Raw genomic sequence first — 24,111 nt, forward strand, 5'->3', positions numbered from 1 at the left:
GCATTACATTACATTACATTATATTACATAAAATTACATAACATTACATTACATTGCATTACATTACATTACATTACATTACATGGGGCATTACAGTCTGAGGAATGCACGTTCGTTCTAAAAAAATTCCATTTTTAGTCCTCAACTCTGTCTCTCCGCAGTGAGCCGCTAGAGATGTCTTCCCGCCTTTAAGATTAAGTCTGTCGATCACTGTAATTTTTCGGGAAGGGTGCGCATCTGCCTGTCCGCAGGCATAAAAAAATCTATAAGAATATACTTGATTCTTGCTTGCTGAAGCCCTTGACAACGTATGAAACCCTGCGTTTATTCATCTTGTCTTGTTTTTCAGAGTACAAATAATGGTCACTAAAGGTATATAGATTTACCTTCTTATGCAATAGCCTTAGTACTTTCCCCCAGTCTCTTCTTTAAAGTACAATTTTCTTTTTAATAGCGGTTGATAGGGAAATAAACTACTGCAAAATCTTCGAAGGTGCATTCAGCGTTACTATTGACTTTCAACAACTCATCCCGTCGACCTGTATGCGGGAGGCTGAGGAGATTGCTCTGATTCGTGATCCTACACGGAATTGCTGGAAGAGACGTTATGAAAGGTGTCGCAAGAGATGGCGCAAGAAATGATGGGCATTCGAAGTATAAGCACGGAGTATCCGGTCTGCAGCCCAACGTTCTTATAAACGAACTGACTATTACGTGTCATATTGCCGCATGAAAGGCAGCTGTGAGAATGCTCTCAGTTTACTTTCATTTTTGTATTTTTTATAACAAGACTACGTTGAGGGAGAACAGGACGAATGGGAAGCCGAAAAGTTCCTTCGGGATCGTGCTTACCGTGGGCATCGAGTGGGAAATGTGCGTGGTGGAGCACAGTTCGAGGCGTGTGTGTTGCGAAACCAACAGTTGGTCGGAAATAGAACAGGCGTCTCGCAAGAAGACTCCAATCACAAACGTCATCACGTCAAGGCGTCGTGCAGCCGTCCTCATTACTCGTGGGACGGGCACGTAGCGTCTATGGCTCAGTGGTGACGACTGCAGGAAAGGAAATCCGTCAGCTCTCTTTTCGCAAGGCACGTGCGCTTGGCGCAACAAATAACGTTCTTAGAAGGGCAGCGGCGTTTGCGACATGGGCCATACATCCTTCAGAGACGTCACAAAAATGATTCTATTGATCGTTTGTGATTTTGTGTTCTTACGCTTAATGTTCAACTTCCGAGGAAGCTAAATTGTGACATGGCGTCTCAGACAAGGCAGTGAGTCGCACAGAGAAGCACATTGGCAATCTCCCTGTCACTTGCCAACTGTCGCGTTCCTGCGCTACGCTCTATAGTGTTCTAAGGTTACACAATAGCGACACTACCGCGCACTGGTATCACTGGGGGTGGGGGAGAGCGATCGCGTTTCGTGACGCACGCTCAAAGTCATGACGTGCGCTGACGTAGCATCTTTCCCCCTTTGTAGCTTCCAGCACGCTCGTCAGGACAAAAGGAGAAGCGCTTAAGGCGCTCAACAAATCCTTGTAACGCCGCTTGTTCTTGACAGATTCGGAAAATTTTTGACCTGATAGATTCGCCAGACGATAAATTTCGATACTGAGGTCATTCAATGAATAAATGGAAGAGTGATTCAGGACCCCTTTGAGCGCACATTTATGTGGAAGGTCAAACTGGCAGAAAAATAAAGTCCTGTATGACTTGTACACCTTAGCTGATCATCTATCAAGCACAACAGGGAAATGACAGAGTAGCAACATCCATCGGCACTGCAAGCTTTCTTGCCCAGGAATTCGGCCTGGTGGCGCTGGTACGGTTGAGGTGGCACGACCCGCGACTCAACCTGACCTTCTTCAAGAAGAACAGCTTCGTGGCGCTGCCCGCCTACCTGGAGGACGAGATCTGGACTCCGCGTGTGGCCTTTCTCGACGCCAGCGAGGTGCGTCTGCTGGCCGCCACAGCTGACGACGCCTCGCGCATCACTCGCGTTTCCGAGGACGGCACCATTGCAGACACACGCAGGTAGCTTGTGAAAAGAGTTCTTTGTAAGACACAACGCAGGGCTCACATGTATACCACTAAGAAGCGATTAGTTAAACACGTAAAAACGTCGATATAATCGAGCGAAGCTTCTTATAACTCACAGATGTCGGTTAGTGATACCAAAAAAAAACAAAAAACATGGGTGATCCCTCCGTCATATGAATCGGTATAACACGAAAGTGAAACGTGTCTTCACAGAAGTAGTGCTTATTGTGTAGTGATATATGAGAGCTTGTACAATGTCTATTCGTGTTTGGCAGCTATAGCACCGTTTGACGTGGATGTAGTGATGCACCCATGTTGACAGCATGCCTTTATCGCGACGACTAACGCCCATGATCATGATTAAACCGTTGTGGTAGTTGACGGTGTGAACATATATTTGGACACAGCGAATCATGGATCCCGCGTAAGGATGATATCAACAAACTCATAATCAACACTGGTACCCGGTATGCACTTCTTCAAAGCGTCGTCAATTAAGGAGAGAAACGGCACGGTGTGCGCTTTCTAGTAGTGGGTAGCCGACGCCTGTGCTCATGCACATAACACACACTGCGCTTCAGCAACACGGGAGGTAGCGGTTCGTAGCCTGAGCCGCAAACGCGTGCGTCCCGCTGGCCTCTGTCTCGCTGCACGAAGGCACGACATTCGCCCGTCGAAATCGCGTCCTTTCTGCAACGCATATTGCAGCAGTTTTGTTAGTCGGTGCTCTCGCAATCGAAGCAGTCGGCGGCGGAGAAATCCCGTTGGTGCACGTGGAAGCTGCACTACTCCGATGAGCCGACGCACGCTAACACGAAGCCAAAGGCAAGGAACGTAACTGCGTCAAGGGTGCCTCGGCGACGCCAGCGCCGCCAGTCTACCTCTCTGGTATCGAGACGCTTTAACCATGGCCTCCGATATCGCGTGCAATCTCGGAGTAAGCGCTAGTAAGTGCCGATCGTGAAGCCATTACTTCTTTTCACATCTCACAGACGGCGGCACTGCCCCGCTCCGCCCGCCGCGAAAGATAATGTTTTTTCTTTCTCACCCGTTGGCGTCCATTTTATCAACGTCATATCCGTGACGGATGTACTTGGTGGACTCCGGCATAAAACACTTTCGTGTTAAAAAAAAAAAAAACGCCGGCGCCGGCGAGGGTGCAGAGATGCGGCCCTCGAAGGTGTGCCGGCCATGTGAGTATTTGTATGCCCCATTTTCCAATAAGTAATGCTCGCTCGATCATGGGCTTGCCGGCGATGAGCCGTTGCTGATATGGCGATCTGATATTTTATTGAGGTGACTTGCCATTCCGTGTTGCCACATTTCACTGTTGCCTGGATATGAAGACATAACCATCGTTGTTGGCTGTAGCAACTGAAGCGTTGCGCTGCTAAGTACGTTGATGAAGGTCGAATTCCCGGCATGGAGGAGGACACAGTTAGGAGGGAGCATTGCGCGATGCGGTAGAAAGAAAGAAAGAAAAGAAAGAAAAGAAAGAAAGGAAGAAAGAAAAATAAATAAATAAATAAATAAATAAATAAATAAAGAAAGAAAGAAAGAAAGAAAGAAAGAAAGAAGGAAAGAAAGAAAGAAAGGAAAGTAGTGCGTGAGGCACACACAGGCCAAGCTTCACTTAGCCCCCATTTTCCCGACAGAGCAAGGGCTACTGAATTTTTTCATTTCGCTGTTACGGTATGTTCAACGGAGCAACTACGTGCTTACGATGATCGTTTTAAATACTCGTACGTCGTGGTAACTTCAGTCGAACAGCATACAACACATAGGACGCAAGTATACAAACTGAGAAATTGACTGACCAACGAAAACGAGCCGTAGATCTTCCGTGTTTTTCCAGGCCTTTGATCCGTGTTTGATTCAGTTGTGCGAGAACTATATTGCGTGTATAAATATCTTTCATGGAATTGGTAAAGTATTAAAGAACCGTTCTGCGCTTGCGAAATCACTCTTCGTACGAGTATATCAGAATGACGCGAAGGGGACAAATCCAATTTCTTGGAGAATTAGGTACGCTACTTTAAGAAAGAAGTCACAGTTTCGCCTCAAGCGCGAAGCAATGGATGCGATAGCAAGAAAATGGAGTGCCACAGGAAGAACGACAAGCAGCTAGAAACTTGGCACTAGTTGGTACATATTATTATTCCCGAGGCTAAAATTACAGCGCACACGCACTTCTTTGTCCTTCTTACTTCTTTACTCTTTGTCCCTGCACACATCTGCATTTCGTGTCTTCGCGTATATAATACATTATCATCCTTGTTACATGTTTTGGTTTAGAACTGTTGTTGTGTGCGTATGTGAAATGCTTTTTCGTACTGGACTCGAAGAGTTAAGCACCGCCAGTGTGGTGCATTGCTTCAGGGAATGTATTAACCAGGCGTAGGTGTTCGGGTACGTGTTGAGAGTGCATGGCGAAGCGAATATTACCAAAGATACAACTCGGAGTATCGCACGACTTAATATTGTGAACCAAACTCGTATTGCAATAATGTAGAACGCGAATGCGATTTCTCAAGTGAAAATCACGCCTCTCAACGGATAGCAGCTGACTGCTGTAGAATTAGAACCAACTGAGGCGAGGTGAATCTGGAATCCCTTCAAATCGCCGTTTTATTACTCATCGGAATTTTAAGCATCATGTGCTCAGTACATTGGATATGATGTACTATATCTTGCAACTGACGTCTATGCATTGTAACGTCGGGACGTCTCTTCTGATCTCAACCTAACAGGTATGTGTTCAGAGTGTCCTGTGCCATAAACTTGGATCTCTACCCCCTGGACACACAGCGTTGTCCTTTCAGGATAAAGTTGCGTGAGTTGTCCTTCTCGCTCACTTATGTATGATGCAATGCGTCACCTCGACACTGCATGCCACATGGTGTAACTTACATGGAGTTCGTCACCCTACCGTGACGTCACTACGTCGCCCTTCTGTGACGTTGCGGTCGTTCTTCGGCGTGTCGAACTAATGGCAAGGTCATGATTGCTGGCAATGCGCCTATAGCTGTCAAAGTTTCATCCGCCTCTTGCGCAACGTTAAGCTGACTTTCTTCTCTTCTTATCGATTTTCTCCTTGCTGTCGTACGCAAGAAGCAGTGTACAGTTGCGCCATAAACTCATAGGGCGTGGGTTTCAATAAACAGCTGAGTGTTTGCGCTGCTAAGCTGTCAGGTCGGTTGAAAGTTGTACCACACGTACTACTACGGGCTGCAACTGTAAGTTTAAGCCTGCGGGCTGAGACTTCTTGGATATTGAAAATGTTATTTTTATTTCCCTGGTGAATTTTCTTCGCTGGAAATATTAAAATTCCTGTCGCTGGTGTACTGGCGTTATTTCTCAATGCTAGTTCTTTCTTGGTAACGACTATTTTAAAGCAGAGACATCGCTCTAAAAAAATTGTTGAGGGTGTTAGCGGCTAGGCGACACTTGGGATATTTCACATCATTGCTTGAGGAACTAAGGCGTCTAAAACGCCGCACAAAAGCGCCACAATCAGTGACAGGTAGACGGGGGCGCTGTTTATTCTCACAAATACTTAATGTGAAGTTTTCAGCCATGTGCGTTAACTTGTTATTGAGCACGTGTGATTTTAGTGAACGATGTGGCCGATTCCGGCACCGTGTCAATCTTCTTGCTCTGTGCATCACAATGGTTCTTGCGCTTTCCACAGAGGGTCACAAAGAATCAACGGTACAGCTGCAGTGGATCAACGCGTTCAAGACTGGCGAGGAAAACGTGCTCTGGTTACGCGGTGCTCGCTTACACACCATCACGCTGAACACGAGCGAGCAGACACTCGATTCAATCGCAGGTGAGAGCCGCTGGAGTTATCAAAGTTATCTGACTGAAGTGCACAAATTACGGCAATAGATTGAGCAGCAGCCAAAGCCTATATTGTTTGTGGTTGAAGACCGTATTTTGAAGTTGAACATACCAATCCTCTTTTGTTAATGTTTAAACTATCACCCGCCAGGGTGGTCTAGTGGTTATGGCACTCGACTGCTGACCCGAAGGTCGCGGGATCGAATCCCGGCCGCGGCGGGCGCATTTTCGGTGGAGGCGAAAATGCTTGAGGCCCGTGTACTTAGATTTAGGTGCACGTTAAAGAACCTCAGGTGGTCGAAATTTCCGGAGCTCTCCACTACGGCGTCCCTCATAATCATATCGTAGTTCTGAGACGTAAAACCCCAACAATAATTATATTATGTTTAAACTATCATGCTCGTGCATTGCGCTGCACTGACGTGCGGAGTTTTCAAATGTTTTGAGGTCGTTCCTCGAGCAAGAAGATTTCACGATTAAACTTTTGGCACATGTCCTATTGATCGCCTGACGCTCCACACAGTTCCTCCCTCTCCGCATGCGTATTTCGAACGACAAAAATTCTGCATGAACACCAACACGCTTGTTCTTTCTAGCCTGGTCAGATGCGTAGGTAAAAAAAAAAGGCATCGTCAAGATGGACAAAACGTTAGACCAGGAGAGCCCACTTGAACATCGCTGAAGATCGCTATGGTGGACTCTTATGACGACGGGTGCTTTTGTAGAGAAATATGCATGCCAATTCCATTAGTTTGAGTTTGTTGGCTTCATATAAAGTACAGTACGCGGTTAACCGATCTAGAGAAAGTGGTCTCGGAGCGAGAGACTGTACTGGAATCTGCTCTTCAAGTGCATAATTAGAGCATCAGCTGAACAAAATTATATGCGAAATCCCTATTCATATATAACGAGCAATCGCGAATAAATCTTGAATGAAAAAAAAAAGAAAAACTGCATTGAAAGCAACATTAATTGCGCTGCCTCGTTTCCTCTTAAAAAATAAAAAAAATTCAGCGCCCAAGCAGCCCGTACAGATGGTTAACCAGCGAAGCTGAAACGTGTGGCCTTGGTGTTTATCCCGATCTGGGCTCTATAGAAGTGTCTTCTGATGTAGCCTCTTTTTTTATTTTTCCATCACCGCATTTAAGAGGTGCGTGCTTCGAACTCTGCGTTTGGTAACGTTTGCAGGATTTTATGGGTAACGTTTCATGCTCCGGTGGGTATCATCCCTATCTGAATATGTTGACAAAACCAGAAGACAAACAGCGGCGTCCAAGGAGCTTGGCTTGTGGACGCTAGGCGCGCGCGCTAGTCAGTTTTTGTTTTTGTTCATGAGCCCACCAAAAAAGGAAATGAAACAGAAGCCTCATGGTAGGAGGAGGAAAGGAAAAGGCGCAACTTCTGCAACCTTAATTGGGAGCACGGCTCAACGCCTGCTTGGGAAAATGTGACACGAACGCGAGGACTCGCGAGGAGCAAGCGGCTTCAGATGAGGTTGGCTTGTGGGCGCTAGGCATGCTCCCTCACTTTCTTTCCCCCTCCATGCCTTTGACCAAGCTACAATGTCATGTGATGACGCCATCATGTGATGTTATGTCAAGTGACGTCATGATGACGTCATATGGCGACGTCATCGCGTGATGATGATCTCTTGCACCACTCGTTTGGACGCCGACGGGAGACGCCGACCGGGACGCCAGTCCCTTTTCGCGTTTGATGAGGCATCTAAGGCTTTTGCCTTAACAAAACTACTCCGTTGACTCCCAGTCGCCTTGCTGTCGGTGCTCACGCAGGCCCCCAGCGCTGCCTGTTGTTGCAATTCGCGTTCGGCCGTAACCCGTGGCCGCACTTGCTGAGCACGTGGCTCCCGTCGGCCATGTTGGTGCCCGTGGCCTGGGCTCGCCTGTGGTTACCTGGCGGCGGCCTGTTCCTGCCCTGCGCTGCCCTGGCCGGTCTGACGCTGCATACCACGCAGTTCAAGGCAATGCTGCATGGACACGACCTGCTGACCGCCATGGACGTCTGGCTGTTGCTCTGCCTGGGATTCGTGCTCGGCGCCTTCTTCGACTACCTGATCGTCTGCAACGCAGTATGGGCGCCTCGTTATGTCTTGACGTTTGTCGAAACGTTTTCACCTGTATATTCTTCTGCAATGACGCGATCAGTCTGTAGGCTAACTTGTTTGTTAAACTTTGCAGCGCTCAAACGGACGGAACGTAGCTGAAGAAACACAGTGCAGTGCTTGTGTTGCTCTTCCACCGCTACCTTCCGTCCGTTTGAGCGCCGTAAATTTTAACAAAAATGTATTACCAACTATAGGCTAACTGTTACCTAACTTGTACATGTGTGCCTGTTAAGCATGGTAGAAGTTATCCTCAAGAAACCCTCTGGCACGATATCTATCGCAACGGACTTAAAGCACATAAGTGTCTTAAATTGAATTTGATGGTAAGTGGTGCGGCTTATGACCCTGAAAATGGGACATGAAAAGGCTGACAAAACGTACTGATGACTGTAAAGTTGTATGGTTGTCGGTGGCGGTATGGAATCTTGGCCGCGGCGGCCGCCTTTCGATGGAGGCGTAATGCTGGAGGCCCGTGTACTTAAATGTAGGTGCACGTTAAGGAACCCCGGGTGGTCGAAATCTTCGGAGCCCTCCAGTAAGGCGTCCCTCATAATCATATCGTGGTTTTGGAACGTAAGACCCCAACAATTATGATCAAACTTGCATTATTATTAAGAGACAGTGATTATATATATATATATATATATATATATATATATATATATATATATATATATATATATATATATATATATATATATATATATATATATATATATATATATATATATATATATATATATGTGTAGTTGCGCTCAATCAAAATAACATGGAGTAATAGTATAGGCGTGAACGTGACATTCAAAAGAAGCGATCGCATGCAAGAAAGTGCGCGGACAAGCAAGTGCAGAAGTAAACAAGCTCTCCTGGGGACCAACAATATTCTCAAGTTGGGTCGGTTGGTGCACATCCTGGTGAGTAGGTGCAGCGATGCAGCATATGGGGTACAATAAACAACAACACAAAGACAGCGCTCGATTCCTTGTGGTACAGCTTTTTTGTTTTGTGCCGCGCTGTTAAATCCGACATCTACCCAGAGCTGCCGCTTCCATGAGTTAGTCATTTAAAAGGACACTAAAGAGAAACAATGAATTGGTTTAGATTGATAAAGCGTGCTCGGAAAACTCTTGTGTAGTTTATTTCACCGCCATAGCTTGATTATTAGAGGAGAAAACCAAGTTCAAAGTTTCATTCTTAAATTTCGCGCCGAACTTTGTAATTCGTGACGTAAAAGATTTCAAAGAGCATTTAACGAATTTTGGCGCCACTGGCTCGGCCAAATTTCCACAAACTCGTTATGTCAAGCCTCTGGCCCCCTCAGAGGACAATGTACTTCGATTTAACCGATTAGCAACTACGTAGGCCCAAGCAGGCGCCGTCATAAATATGTGACGTCACGGCAAATGGTGCGGGAATTCCAAGGTGGCGTCGCCACCTGTACTTTCTTTTTGCGCGCTTTCTCGCTTATTAAGCGTCTTCTCGCAGAAAGCGTGGTGTTTTTGGTATCGTGGAAGACTACTTTACTAATACGAGGAAAATCGTTTTGCTCTTTAGAGTCCCTTTAAGAGGAATCACAGGCACATCGTTTCGTTCGTTTCTGTGCTGCGCTGCACGTTCGCTGAATGTGCAGCGCGGCACAGACGAGGGACACAGGCTGGACGATGCGAGCGCTGACTCACAACTGAAAGTTTACTCCGTGCACAATCATATTGCACATTTAGGTCACAGGGTGCGTGCCGGATAAGCATAGAGCTGGGGAAACAAGCCATTCGAACGGTCTATTTTTTTTTTTTCGATGCAGAGTCATAGATATCTGGTTAATACACGAGGCAGAACCTATGTGCGTGTAATATGCCTCGACTATCTTTGTCTGTCGTCTTTGCCGTGCTGCACGTTCACCAAAAATCTTAACGTACCGACTTGCTGTGTTAATCCTTGGAGGTGAACTTGTCGTCTAGTTGGTTGAACATAATGTAGGGGAGCTAGAGAAGGTAAGCGCGCGATGGTGAGGCAGGAAGTTAGGTGGGCACTTGAGATTAAAGTGGCCATGACATCCAATTTGCGATCATAATCTGCGTTATGTGCGCTGATCCTTGTGCGTTCACAAACAAGCTGGCGAAACTTGAGAGCATTTGGTCGAGCACTTAATTTATAATTGAATTTTTTATAAACACGCGAGCGACCTGAGAGTCGGGCAACACTGACGCACTCGCAAGCCGTGACGTAACAAGCTGCTTGCTTTACGAGCCGTCTTCATTCCGACGAACGATTTTGTCCGTGGTCAGCTGCGCGTGCAATCGAGCTATTTCAGCTTTCTTCAGCTTGGCTTTGAAATTGAACGCCTTGCAGCGGCTGAAACTTCAGTAGAAGACGGCGGCTCCGCTCCATGCAGCAAATGACGTCACACACGTCACGGCAAAAGGGCGGTCGCCGGCGGTGGGCGGGGTTTATAGCTGGTGACTTCTAGGGCCGATTTTGCACTGAAATATTATTTTACAGTCCATTTTTCATATATGTGCAGGCACAATAGACCCTATACTTGTATTTTTCGCTGAAAACTGCAATTTGTTGGGTGACCGTGTCCCTTTGAGAAGCTTCAGGCGATAACGTACAAAAGGATTGACAGGTTGGCTAGTTGGTTTTTCCTATTCGTTCAGCGAAACGGTTGTGTTGTTCTTCCTAGTCCGTTGTCTGTTCCCGCGCTTCCAGTTCGCTGAACGAATAGGGATAACGTAGCCGCAGCAAGCACAGAACCGGGTTGATCGGCATGGGAGAGGCATTTGCCCTGCACTGGGCGCGGTCAGGCTGATGATGATGGTGATGATGATCGCAGGAGAGCAGCGTCATAGACGAGGACAGACTAAGACACCCAAGCAACCACGCGTGGCACTGACTGTCAATTTCATTTCACTCTTAAAAAAAAGGGTGTCTGTACTGACTACCTTTGGGTGGTAATCGCCTCGCTACACATATGATGACCTTTTGGGGTGTCAAACGACTCCCTTCGTTCTTCAGACCAACGACTCCCTTCTTCACAATTTGGGGTGTCAAACGACTCCCTTCGTTCTTCAGACCAACGACTCTCTTCTTCACAAGCAGAGAGTCTACGTTACTCCCAACGCAGGAGTCTACGTGACTACCTTTTATTTCCCGCTAGTACCTCTAGGTAGTCAGGGTGACCCCTTTGCCATGGTAACGCTGACCCCCACTGGAGCGTTCCTTTGACTCCGTTGTCCTTAAGGACAGTGGTGTACATGACTCCCCTGGCAAGAGTCAGTGTGACCACTTCGTGGTACTCAATGAGACACTCTGCAACAAATAATGCGTTTATTTTTCTTCTTGGTCGATATTGATGAAACTTGCCGAGTTTAGGTTTACTTATGTGGCGATTTCAAATATGCAATTATCTGGAAGAAAACGCAGTTTTTACACATAAAAATTTCATGTGTCTTGATGAGCAAGCCTTTCCAAACTTGGAGTTACAAAGTAAATCGACATATCGCTATAGTTAGGGGATAAAAACTGTATGCAATAGTTTTAAAGGAGTTTACTGCGCTGTTCTGGCATAATGTTCATGAACCCACTAGCCCACATACGAACTCGCGTTTTAAACCCATTTGAGTTAAAAGTTACGTAATATTGAACTCTCGTGAGCGAATCACCAGCTAGACATACACTTACTGGTCAATGTTCAGCATACTATGACTATTGTTAAGTGGGTTTAGGACATGCATTCTGGTTATGTTGCATACAGTTCCCATTTCATATTATTGTGATATGCTTACTTTGTAACTCGTGCAGGCCTAACATGGCACATGAAATGTTTGATATACTTAACACGACATATAATAGTAGAAGAATATTTGCATTTTCAAAATCAGCCTACAAATACACATAAACTAAACAAATTTTATAGAGATTGATCAAGAATTTCAAAAGAACTTCAAATCAGAGCGAACACCATTAGGGTTTTTATCTGACAATCGACGAAAGTTGGTGCCGCTACCTCTTGTTACTCAACAAGGCACTTCCACCGGGTTTACTCAAACAGGAACACTGTGGTGGATGCGTGACAGCCGCAACAAGTTTTTGTAGCAACTTTACAGTGCTGCATTCGATTCCTCTGGGGGAAATAAAATACTACTCGAAGTTTATATAGATGAGTCTCAGAACAATTTCCGCTCGCGTAAAACAACAAAAAATGTTGATTCTAGAAGAAAGTAAGCCATGCAACACGGAAACAGAAGAGATGCGGACAGCTCAAACGCTAGCGTTTGGTTTGTCTGTGTCTTCTCTTTCACGTCTGCATGCCTTCATCCTATAAACAAACTGAAATTTCTGCGATTCGTAAAATTATTCTTTGAATCGGTTTTAAACACTTCATGCCATTTCATACATGTTCACATTGTAATGACAACCTACTGTTTTATCAGTAAGCACCTAAACTATAGGCACAACATCCTGCGAATAATGCGTAGTCCTTAGCCACGTCACCACCATTGTTAAGCATTTTATATGTATATGTATATATATATATGTATATATATATATATGTGTGTGTGTGTGTTTGACATTTTTGAGCGCGCAAAAGAACAGGGACGAAAACCGACGCGGACACAGCGCTGACTTCCAACATATGCTTTATTTTCTACAGTGGTACATATATATATATAGACAACAAAAAGCAACGCACGCAGGCGCATTGTACAGGAAGGCTTCATGTAAAACCACAAATAAGTATGCATGATAAGCAATCAAACAACCTGATACCGGATTTTTTTCTTCTTTAAGAGATCAAGCGGTCATTCCCGACTACCACTATCGTCTAGTCACCCTGTGGGCCTTGCTTAGAAAGTCTAGTTCTTTTTGGATAGTTCAATTGAAGGTGCACTAATGCACATGTCTCCCAAACTTGCAATCTTCGCCGCTTCAATTATCTCACGTGTTGTTTGTGCCTGGCTCCTTCCTGTCGCAGTGCACTGCGAATACATGTGATCGCACCCACACTTCCTGCAGTGGAAAGCCACATGTCCCACACCTCCAGTTCGCACGTTATTTGCATGCTCACGCAGCCTGTCATTGGCACACCGTCCCGTCTGCCCTATGTATTTCTTGCCACAGGACAGCAGTAACTCATAAACGATGTTGTTCTCACATTTAACAAAGCTTTCTTTGTGTTTTTTTTGGCACCTGGGTTTTTCAGAACCACTGTAGGAGGCCTTGCACAGATTATAAAGCTTGTTTGGTGCTGAAAGGACGACTCTTACGTTGGCGTTGTTTCCTATCTTTTTTCAGCCTATGTGAGACATCGTGAAGGTACAGTATGACGGCGCATTTCTGCTTGACAGGCTCCGTTTCTGGTGAAGCCTGCTCCTCACCCTCGCGAGCATGTTTGACAGTCTTGAGAAGACCCTCCGCCACAGATGTGACGACATACTGAGGAAACCCCGCCTTTTTCAGGCGGTCAGCTTGCGCCTGGAAAATACACGAACACTTGTGAGGACATGAGCGGCGAAGCGCATTCATTAGGGTTAATTTTGCAATACCCCTTTTAACTAGCTTGGAGTGGCCCGAAGAAAACGGCAGAAGCGGCTTATTGGCCCTAGGCTCGTACGACCAGCAGACCTGGTCTTGCTCGAAGAACATTCGTATGTCAAGAAAACGCAAGGCATTTCATGCGTGACTGTGAGCGGTTGCAGGAAACGCGTGAACAGATCAAGTACGTTTGAAGAATCATTGCCAAATTCGCCTCGGCTTGATTCTAGAAAGACAACGTAGTCGTCTACATATCTAAACATCTTCTTTACATTTGTGCCTGTTACTAGAAACTAGAAACAGAGTTAACAGGCACAAATGTAAAGAAGGTGTTTAGATATGTAGACGACTACGTTGTCTTTCTAGAATCAAGTCCAGGCGAATTTGGCAATGATTCTTCAAACGTACTTGATCTGTTCACGCGTTTCCTGCAACCGCTCGCAGTCACGCATGAAATGAGGCAAAACAACGCCTTGCGTTTTCTTGACATACGAATGTTCTTCAAGCGAGACCAGGTCTGCTGGTCGTACGAGCCTAGGGCCAATAAGCCGCTTCTGCCGTTTTCTTCGGGCCACTCCAAGCTAGTTAAAAGGGGTATTGCAAAATTAACCCTAATGAATGCGCTTCGCCGCTCATGTCCTCACAAGTGTTCGTGTAGTTTCCAGGCGCAAGCTGACCGCCTGAAAAAGGCGGGGTTTCCTCAGTATGTCGTCACATCTGTGGCGGAGGGTCTTCTCAAGACTGTCAAACATGCTCGCGAGGGTGAGGAGCAGGCTTCACCAGAAATGGAGCCTGTCAAGCAGAAATGCGCCGTCATACCGTACCTTCACGATGTCTCACATAGGCTGAAAAAGATAGGAAACAACGCCAACGTAAGAGTCGTCCTTTCAGCACCAAACAAGCTTTATAATCTGTGCAAGGCCTCCTACAGTGGTTCTGAAAAACCCAGGTGCCAAAAAAAGCACAATGAAAGCTTTGTTAAATGTGAGAACAACATCGCTTATGAGTTACCGCTGTCCTGTGGCAAGAAATACATAGGGCAGACGGGACGGTGTGCCAATGACAGGCTGCGTGAGCACGCAAATAACGTGCGAACTGGAGGTGTGGGACATTTGGCTTTCCACTGCAGGAAGTGTGGGTGCGATCCCATGTATTCGCAGTGCACTGCGACAGGAAGGAGCCAGGCACAAACAACACGTGAGATAATTGAAGCGGCGAAGATTGCAAGTTTGGGAGACATGTGCATTAGTGCACCTTCAATTGAACTATCCAAAAAGAACTAGACTTTCTAAGCAAGGCCCACAGGGTGACTAGACAATAGTGGTAGTCAGGAATGACCGCTTGATCTCTTAAAGAAGAAAAAAATCCGGTATCAGGTTGTTTGATTGCTTATCATGCATACTTATTTGTAATTTTACATGAAGCCTTCCTGTACAATGCACCTGCGTGCGTTGCTTTTTGATGTCTATATATATATGTACCACTGTAGAAAATAAAGCATATGTTGGAAGTCAGCGCTGTGTACGCGTCGTTTTTCGTCCCTGTTCTTTTGCGCGCTCAAAAAGTCAAACATGAATTACCAACTTGCCCATGCCTACGCTCTCTCAATATACATATATATATATATGTGTGTGTGTGTGTGTGTCATTCCATGCCAAGTGTCCCAGACGTGGCGCTCGCACATCACAGATTTTGCTGATAAAATTTGTGCCTTTTTCCTGTGCCACATGGAGTATTGTGGCAAAACACTTTTGCTCGAAAAAAATTTTGACAATCATGGCACCCCCTCGAAATTCGCTTCTATTTATTAAACTGTACCTAATTGAAAAATGTGTATAAAATCTATTTTTGTGTGTTGAGCTACGAAACCACGCTTGCGCTATCACAGAGATTCTGTTTAGTTGTCCCATTCATTATTTCCGATTTTTTTTTGTGTTTCACTACCAGCTACGTAGCTTCAAAAACTACAAAAATCTTCAATGTTCGTGAATTTTTCTTGAGCTATTTGCAACTCACCCTAACCAATATTAATCATAGCCTGATTTCCAGAAAAGTGTATTTTAGTACAGAAATGTTTAGGGGTAAAATAGACTTCAAATCTTTCCGAAAAAATTGTGATATTTGAGAAAATGAACGATTTGTCACATGTTTGACCGTATTTTTCATACTGATGCGGTCAAAGTAAAAATCCTCGTCATGTGGCGTTTGATAGAAGACTTCATCGTTAAGTAACGAAGAAAGTCTAATCAAATCATTTTTTTGTTTTAAGGAAGAAAATAATTTTTGAATTTGGCCCTTCGATCGCGCAGTGCATTTCATTTTGCTGCCACTTCGCCGCAAAGCACGTGGTCGCCCTTACAGCTGACACTCGTCACAGGCAGCGGCCAGATGCGAGATGTATGTCAGCGGCTCGTGAGTGGTCGAAAGTCTTGTCGCGCTGTCAGGGCGACGAGTAATGAATTTGCGTTACAATGAGCATTTGCTAGGCGGGCCCAATGGGAAGTATGGACGCCCGAGAGCAGCATGTGGAGTCGTTGGCACAATGTCCTAGAGGGACGTCTGCACAACTAGCATACACATACTGAAAGAAATAATGCACACTGTACACACTTCTTTCTCAGGGCATACGTGTTGTACAGACGGCCTCTAGCACAATGTGCCAACGACGCCATAGGCTGCTCTCGGGCGTCCATACTTCCCATTGGGCCCGCCAAGCAAGCTCACATTGTAACGCGAATTCATTACTCGTCGCCCTGACATCAACGTGACAAGACTTTCGACCACTCACGAGCCACTGACATACATCTCGCATCTGGCCGTTGCCTGTGACGAGTGTCAGCTGCAAGGGCTACCACGTGCTTTGCGGCGAAGTGGCAACAAAATGAAATGCACTGCGCGTTCGGAGGGCCAAATTCAAAAATTATTTTCTTCCTTAAAACAAAAAAATGATTTGATAAGACTTTTTTCATTACTTAACGATGAAGTCTTTTATCAAACGCCGCATGACGAGGATTTTTACTTTGACTGCATCAGTATGAAAAATATGGTCAAACATGCAACAAATTGTACATTTTCTCTAATTTCACAATTTTTTTTCGGAAAGATTTGAAGTCTATTTTACCCCTAAACATTTCTGTACTAAAATACGCTTTCCTGGAAATCAGGCTATTATTAATATTGGTTAGGGTGAGTTCCAGATAGCTCAAGAAAAATTCACGAACTTTGAAGATTTTTGTAGTTTTTGAAGCTACGTAGCTGGTAGTGAAACACAAAAATTCGGAAATAATGAATGGGACAACTAAACAGAACCTCTGCGATAGTGCAAGCACAGTTTAGAAGCTCAACACACAAAAGTAGATTTTATACACATTTTTCTATTAGGTACAGTTTAATAAATAGAAGCGAAATTCGAGGGGGTGCGAGGACCGTCAAAAATTTTTTCGAGCAAGAATGTTTTGCCACAATACTCCATGTGGCACAGGAAAAAGGCACAAATTTTATCAGCAAAATCTGCGATGTGCGAGCGCCACGTCTGGGACACTTGGCATGGAATGACCCTTAAATATAAGAGCTATAGTATACAGAAAGATCACGGAGGTCCTGATACTGTAGGAAGGCATTTGACACACGACGTACGTTTTAGCACTATGCTAATGCTAAAACGTACGTCGTGTGTCAAGTACCTTATATATATAAGGTATGATATATATAAATATATATATTTAGCGGTGGTATGGAGAGTTCTGTACAGAACTGAAATACAGAAACACCGTCCAGAAATACAGCGAGACACATTACTGTCAGGATGAGTGAGATATGAAAAGCAATAGTTTCGCTAACATCGTTCATTACTGTCAAATGCGGCAATATACTAGACCTGGCATAAACATTAGCATAGCCAGCAGTCAGTTTTTATGAATAGGAATCAATGGCCAGCCATCAAGCACTTCTTTGCGACATCCATTACATATTTTATGTGGCATACAGCGCAAAACATGCAACGTGTAGTTCTCATGTAGTACAGGATTCTCATGTAGTAATCTGAGATACAGGACCCCAATAGGTGACACAGCTTGCGTGCATGAGCTTGGCAGTGTCGTGTTCCCAGACCATGTCAGGGTCAGGTGGCATTCTGACGAAAAGGACAGCAGGTTGCACTGATTCGAGACCACTCACGGCCAGACCTTAAGCGTGGCTATTCCGAATTCTTGGACACGTCTTGACTACCTCGAGACACGAAGTTTCCAAGGAGGCTTCCTGGTCAAATGCAGCTGTAGAGCTTCAATGTGCAGTCTTGAAGCAACCTGAAATAGTCAAGTGCACAAAAATAAACACATGATGACAGACAGATCGATCACCTTTTAATCTGACAAGGGCAGCGCTCACACACCAGATTCCATGAAGTGTCATGGCAATGAACAAAACCAGGGATACTCATTAACTTTGCTGTACCTTGAGGGTCTGTTACTCCCTTAGCCAGCTGCAACTGTTTCCGCTGCATGACCTCCGTACAATTAGAAGGATGTTTTTTTTTAGAGAACGCATATTTCTTATCAAAATTGTATAATAGTCACGCTCAAGATGTTTTCGCGCACACACTCTATGTCAAGAAGGAAATAGTTTGCTGCAACTAAAATGGCAATGAAGAGATTAATTAACAAAAACTCATTAATTAACTTTTAATTCCTGACCTGAAGGTAGTTGTTTATATTAGAAAGTTGTATCGCGTGCCAATTTATGGCATACACATTTTTTTTTAATCGCGAAAGTTACACGTAATTCGTGATATTCATCCTTGAATTTCAAGGACGAAATCGAAACTGATACCGCCTGACGTGCAGGAAACGTCGCTTCTCTGTTACGTAAGCTCGGAGCTACACGTGAAAAGAAGGTGATGATAGTTTAATGAAGGTGGGCCGAAGCAGAATGTGATCAGGAAAATCTGCAAGCATTCAGAAATACAGAAGTAAACAGCTTATTATTTGGGTGCGATGTGTGGTACTTATCTGTAAACATAGAAAGAAAAGGTTGATATTACTGCCGTTTCGGATGCCCGCATCTCGAAAGAAACAAATGAGCACCAAACGCCACATGCAAAGGTAAGGCGATCCGCTGACGCAAGTTAGATGACTTGCCAGTTTTCACGAAAAGGTACGACCACGACGCGCCTTCATTCAAATTTCGTCACTCCCTCGTCGCGGGCAGCTCCGGTCTGACGTAACAGAAAAACAGCGTTTTCTGTGTGCCGGACAAGATCAGTTTTGATCTAGCCCTTAAAATTTCACAATAAATATCTTGAGTTACGTAAAACTTTCATGATTTCTGAAAAACGGGTATACCGTAAAGTGGCACGCACTACAAATTTCTAATATAAACAACTGCCCTCAAGTCAATAAATAAAAATTAGTTAACGGGTTTTTGTTAATTAGTCCCGTCAACGCATTTTTTGTTGCGGCAGAATATTTCCGCCTCGAACTAGAGTACTACTGGAGCGTGACTGTCATAGAATTTTTTTATAAAAGATATGTACTGTCTGAAAAAAAATCACCCTGTATAGCATGGCAGCAGTATTTTAATAATAATAATAATTGTTGGGGTTTGACGTCCCAAAGCCGCGATAAGATTATGAGAGACGCCGTAGTGGAGGGCTTCGGAAGTTTCGACCACCTGGAGTTCTTTAACGTGCACCTAAATCTAAGCACACGGGTCTAAACCATTTTCGCCTCCATCGAAAATGCGGCCGCGGCGGCCAGGATTCGATCCCACAACCTGCGGGTCAGCAGTAGAGCACCATAACCACTAGACTAGCAGTATTTAACGAAGACCTGTAGGTCACGGGATCGAGTCCCGGCCTCGGCGGCTGCATTTTCGTTGGAGGCGAAAATGTTTGAGGCCCGTGTACTTAGATTTAGCTGCACGTTAAAGAACCCCAGGTAGTCGAAATTTCCAGAGCCCTCTACTACGGCGTCTCTCAATCATATCGTGGTTTTGGGATGATAAACGCCAAATGTTATTATTAGTTTAACGAAGAAAACGGCAAAATGTGTATACAGTTACACGAAATATGGCGAATGTACGACAAGACTACGCTTGCCTTCACTGCGTTCTTTCTGTCGCATCATTGTGAGCGTGCCCTTCTAGTGCCTGGCTTCAGAACAGCTGCACGAAGGTGCAGCTATTCTAAAGGCCTAATGTGCCATTTTTTCAAACAGATCTATATCAACAGGCAAAGGTCTCATTTTTCCGTTTGTCTGGAAGGACAACCCACCAGCCAGCGTTGACCAGTATAGAGGGTTGGGAGCAAACTCGGGCAAACTGTGCAGCACAAACATCACCTCAAACCTCAAACAATCGAAGTGATGAGAAGCGGTCAAACGAAAAGGAACAGTGCTGAAGTGACTTATATACATATTAAAAACAACAGCTGATTATGGCACGAAATTGGGACAATTAAGGTGCATTGTAAAAGAATGTCAAATGAGGTACCCTGCTGTAAAAAGTGCTAAATATTCATTGCAGACTATGGCGAATAGAATTCAAATAGGATACAGCGAGTGTTTCGAGGTATAATGACGAAGTAATAATTGCTAGAGATTTATGAGCGAAAAGCACAATGCGATTAAGCGGTGCTACATAGTGGGAGATCACGGATTAATTTCAACTACCTGGAGTTCTTCAACGTGCACAAATCCGAGGGCATGGGAGTTTCTGTATCTCGCCCCCTTCTAAATGCAGCTGCCGGGGTCAGGAATAGAAGCCGCGTCCTTGGGCTTCACAGCGTAACGCTTCCAAGTCCATTTTAAAGGATTTTTGTCCACTGCCCACAACATCACTGTAGACTGTATCTTTGTGTTGAAAATAATAACGAACTGAACCACGGCTGGTATAACAAAGGCATCCAATATCCACGCAACACAGCGTTTGAGCAGTATGTTTACTGCCATTATTACTAGCCGGTGTTGTGTTTACTATTAGGTACTAGCACCACACCACATTAGACAAAGCAAGTATCACAGGAGGATGAGGTTATGCTCGTATGCAGTTTGTGGACAAAAAAAAAAAAAAAAACTACAACTTTGAAGTGAACTCACATTTACCTTTGTTGCATGATAATTTTTATCATCATAAGATCAAGTCACCACTGTTTCAATTAAATGAAACCGTGCTACGAAAGCTATTGCATCAAAGTTTTATAGCAGTTACGCACGCACGCACGCACGCACGCACGCACACACACACACACACACACACACACACACACACACACACACACACACACACACACACACACACACACACACACACAAACAAGCAAGCACGGCGAGAAGTTCGAATATGCAGCGAATAAATACGTATTAAACGTGTTTCAACGTCTGGGTAGCAAAGGAAAGAAACACTAAATTCTAGAGTTTCACGAGCCAAAATCATGATCTGGATATCAGGCATGTTCGGGCCGGGTGCATTAGATTGATTTTGATCAGCTGATCTTACTTACCCTTCAAATATATATCGGTGCAACGTTGCTCTACGTGTCACCACACTCGACTTGCAACCGAGATTTCAACTCGCAATTTCATGTTTTTCAGGCATGTATGGAATAAGGAAACACGATATTGGCGCGCACCACTCCGTTTTACCCGCTACTGGATAGTCCAGTGCGGTTTTCGTCGTTGCCAAGCCATTGAAACACGATAGCAAAATCCGTGCAACTGGAACATCAGAAAGACAAGTGGCAAAGCTACGTGTGAAGCGAATAAAAGAGTTGTAGGCAGAAGCCGGCAGAACTCACCTGAAATCTATAACGACCGTAGGAGCGTCGTCCACAGGCTTCGTCTGTCGGTGCCACTGGGATCCGTCATGCGCTGCCATCTTGCTCAGGCAAGTTCACGACGAAACGAAGCTTACTGCAGGGACTTCTCCGTCCGGAGGCTGCTTTTCGCAAACACTGAGTGACACTGCTTCAGCCGGTCACGGCAAGCGTGAGCCGACGACAGGATACTACGCCACGAATGCATAGCACGGAAGGAAAGTTACGCAAAACGATCAGCCAGACACGGCAAGAGCGAGCCGACGATACGATACTACGCCACGAATGCATAGCACGAAGAAAGTCGCGCAAAACAATCACTTGCAATCACGCCTGACGACACAGATTACTCTGGCGGACTAAAGAACGACCACAACGAGACGGATCACGAACAATGCCGGCCAAAATGGCTGTCTCGTATTGATGGCTTCGGCTTTGGATTAAAGTAGCCTCCACGAACGAACGCCTCATGGTTTCGGTTTTGTTTTGGTGCTATAGAACACACATCCATGCATAGTTAAAGCTCTATTGAATAATATCAGGGTGGAGGAGGCGAAGCGTGCCCTGTGTGTATCCGTAAGGGCTGTACGGTGGGAGGGGGCGCAGGTGAACGTGCATCCCCTGCTCTAGGGGCTAGGGAGAGTGCGGTGAGGCCGTGTGTGCGTGCCTAGCTGTGCCCAACGTTTGCTGAGCGATTTGGTGGCCCGCGCGGATTATCGTGAAGATATAGTTTAGCTGTGGCGGGCAGAAATGATGACCACGCGCGCTATAATTCTGGTAGTATTGTCGCTCTTTAGGAGACGCGGTAAAGCGTCGCCTTGATAACCGGTCTGCGCGGTTATCATGCCAGCTTTGCGGCACATGTTTTTACGGCCGTCAGATGTGTTCCCGATCGCCAGTGCGTTCAACACCATGCACGTCCATTTCACTAATAAATGTATGTTTTCTGCCATACATGCTGTCGTAGGAATCTACAAACCTCGCTTGCAAACGTGCGAAGATTCGCAAATTTGTCAGCGCTGCCATTGTTAAACGTTGTCATAACTCTCAATGTTTCGCTTGGGGGCAAGATTTTTTAAGAACCCTGTTTACTTGTAGACGTTTTCGAATCGCCGTTTCAGCAATATCGTAACTGAAGCCATAACACAATACGTGGCGTAATTCCACATTTTACGATCCCATGTTATATATTCTCAACCAAAATTTTTCGGTATACCACAAGCCAAAGCAGCGAACTGTATCTTGGTCGCAGCCAGTGAAGCTTTCTTTTTTAAAAAAAAACCACCCTGTATATGCAGAACCATCACTGACTCCCTTGGAGCAAGGGAGTCATCTATTTCATTCAGGAGCGTCGACCAGAGCATTGTGACTCCCCTTAGAAAAAAAGGTGGTCATCGGCTGCCACAAAGAGAGTCAAGCAGACGTGACTCCCTTTTGACTCTCTTTTTTTTAAGAGTGTCGACAGTCAGCGGAACGTGTGGTTGTTTGTGTGCCTTATTCTGGTCCTCGTCTTTCGCGCTGCTCCCCTACAATACGTGTTAATCAGTTTTGTTCGTGCTTCCTTTTACGTATTTATGTCGAACATATTATGTTTAGCTGTCTTTAAGCAGCAATCATGCAGCTTGGCCTCGTAAGACACCGCCATTTATCAACGCTTTGTCCCGTTTCTTGACGCAGAACCAGCGGACGTGGAGCGTGCAAAAACTGGCCGAGGACGCCGCTGCGGACGACTGGAGCCGCATCTCTGACCAGGTGTACGTGGCCGACGGTTACCGACTCACACACGAAGCCGGCACCCAGACGCCGCCGGACATCGGGCTGGACGAGGCGCGACACGATCGCCGCGCCTGGATTGTCTTCGTCTTCGGATTCCCGTTCGTCGCGGTTTTCTACTGGGGCTATTATCTGACCGCTTCTCGCTGACGCCGTACGGCGCATCATCCCTGGGCATTGTCTTGGACGCTTTATAGTCACTCTTAGTCTTCTGATCGACCTTCTAGTCTGTATAAAGGCGGGCAGCCGGCCGTGCCTCGTACATTTCTCTACGCTATGCAATTTTGTAGATGCGTGCTTTCTCTGCGCAGTGATTGTTCCAACGAAAAAAAGAAATGCTTGTGAAATGCGAATGGCTTCTTGGTTTTTCTTCATTTAGTTTATAGGTGTAAACAGTTAAAATTGTAGATACAACCTCGGCATCTTTTCAGCGTGTACTGGCGGCCATTAAAATTAAGTTTTCTGGTGTGTCTATAATATACCTTCATTTGCTGACATCACATATCATCTAAAGCCAGATATGGACAAGAATTCGCAGCAGCGGTCTAGCCATAAATTTTTGTTGGGGGAGGGGGGGGGGGGGGTCCACTAACGTTTATGTATGTTCGCGCGTGTGTTTGTATGTGTGCGTGTATATATACACATGCCAAATTGAGAAATTTCGTGGGGGTTTGAACACTTCTGTCACAGCTTCAAGCTTCACTTATTTTCGACTCTGACAAGTGCGTACATTCTGCCGCAATTTTCGTTTAGCGCAGCAAACATTCGAGCGCACGTCTTTGAAAGAAAGCAAGAACTGCACAGGGCATCTTCCCATCAAACTAAATACTATTCCTCTTTACATGTACCGTACAGATAATATTCCACGACTATAAGCCGAATAATACACAGAATACTTAATCTCCAATCTTTCTTGCTGCGCAAAAAGATAATGCGCAGTTAAGAGTAACATCATGGTCTAGCGCAGTACAAGCTGACCCGCCAATAGA

General features: G+C 45.2%; 1 protein-coding gene across 1 annotated transcript in view; it reads left to right on the forward strand.

Annotated features, from left to right (window-relative positions):
* LOC119392807 (uncharacterized) overlaps window positions 1–24,111 on the forward strand; it is a 93,672-nt gene that overhangs the window by 54,041 nt on the left and 15,520 nt on the right. The window contains exons 5-9 of the mRNA XM_037659759.2: window positions 1,801–2,033; window positions 4,790–4,872; window positions 5,731–5,871; window positions 7,676–7,971; window positions 23,027–23,223. Coding sequence (XP_037515687.2) covers window positions 1,801–2,033; window positions 4,790–4,872; window positions 5,731–5,871; window positions 7,676–7,971; window positions 23,027–23,223 — 950 coding nt within the window. The remainder of the gene's footprint in view (window positions 1–1,800; window positions 2,034–4,789; window positions 4,873–5,730; window positions 5,872–7,675; window positions 7,972–23,026; window positions 23,224–24,111) is intronic.

Source organism: Rhipicephalus sanguineus, chromosome 5, assembly GCF_013339695.2.
Source record: "Rhipicephalus sanguineus isolate Rsan-2018 chromosome 5, BIME_Rsan_1.4, whole genome shotgun sequence".
Lineage (NCBI taxonomy): Eukaryota > Metazoa > Arthropoda > Arachnida > Ixodida > Ixodidae > Rhipicephalus > Rhipicephalus sanguineus.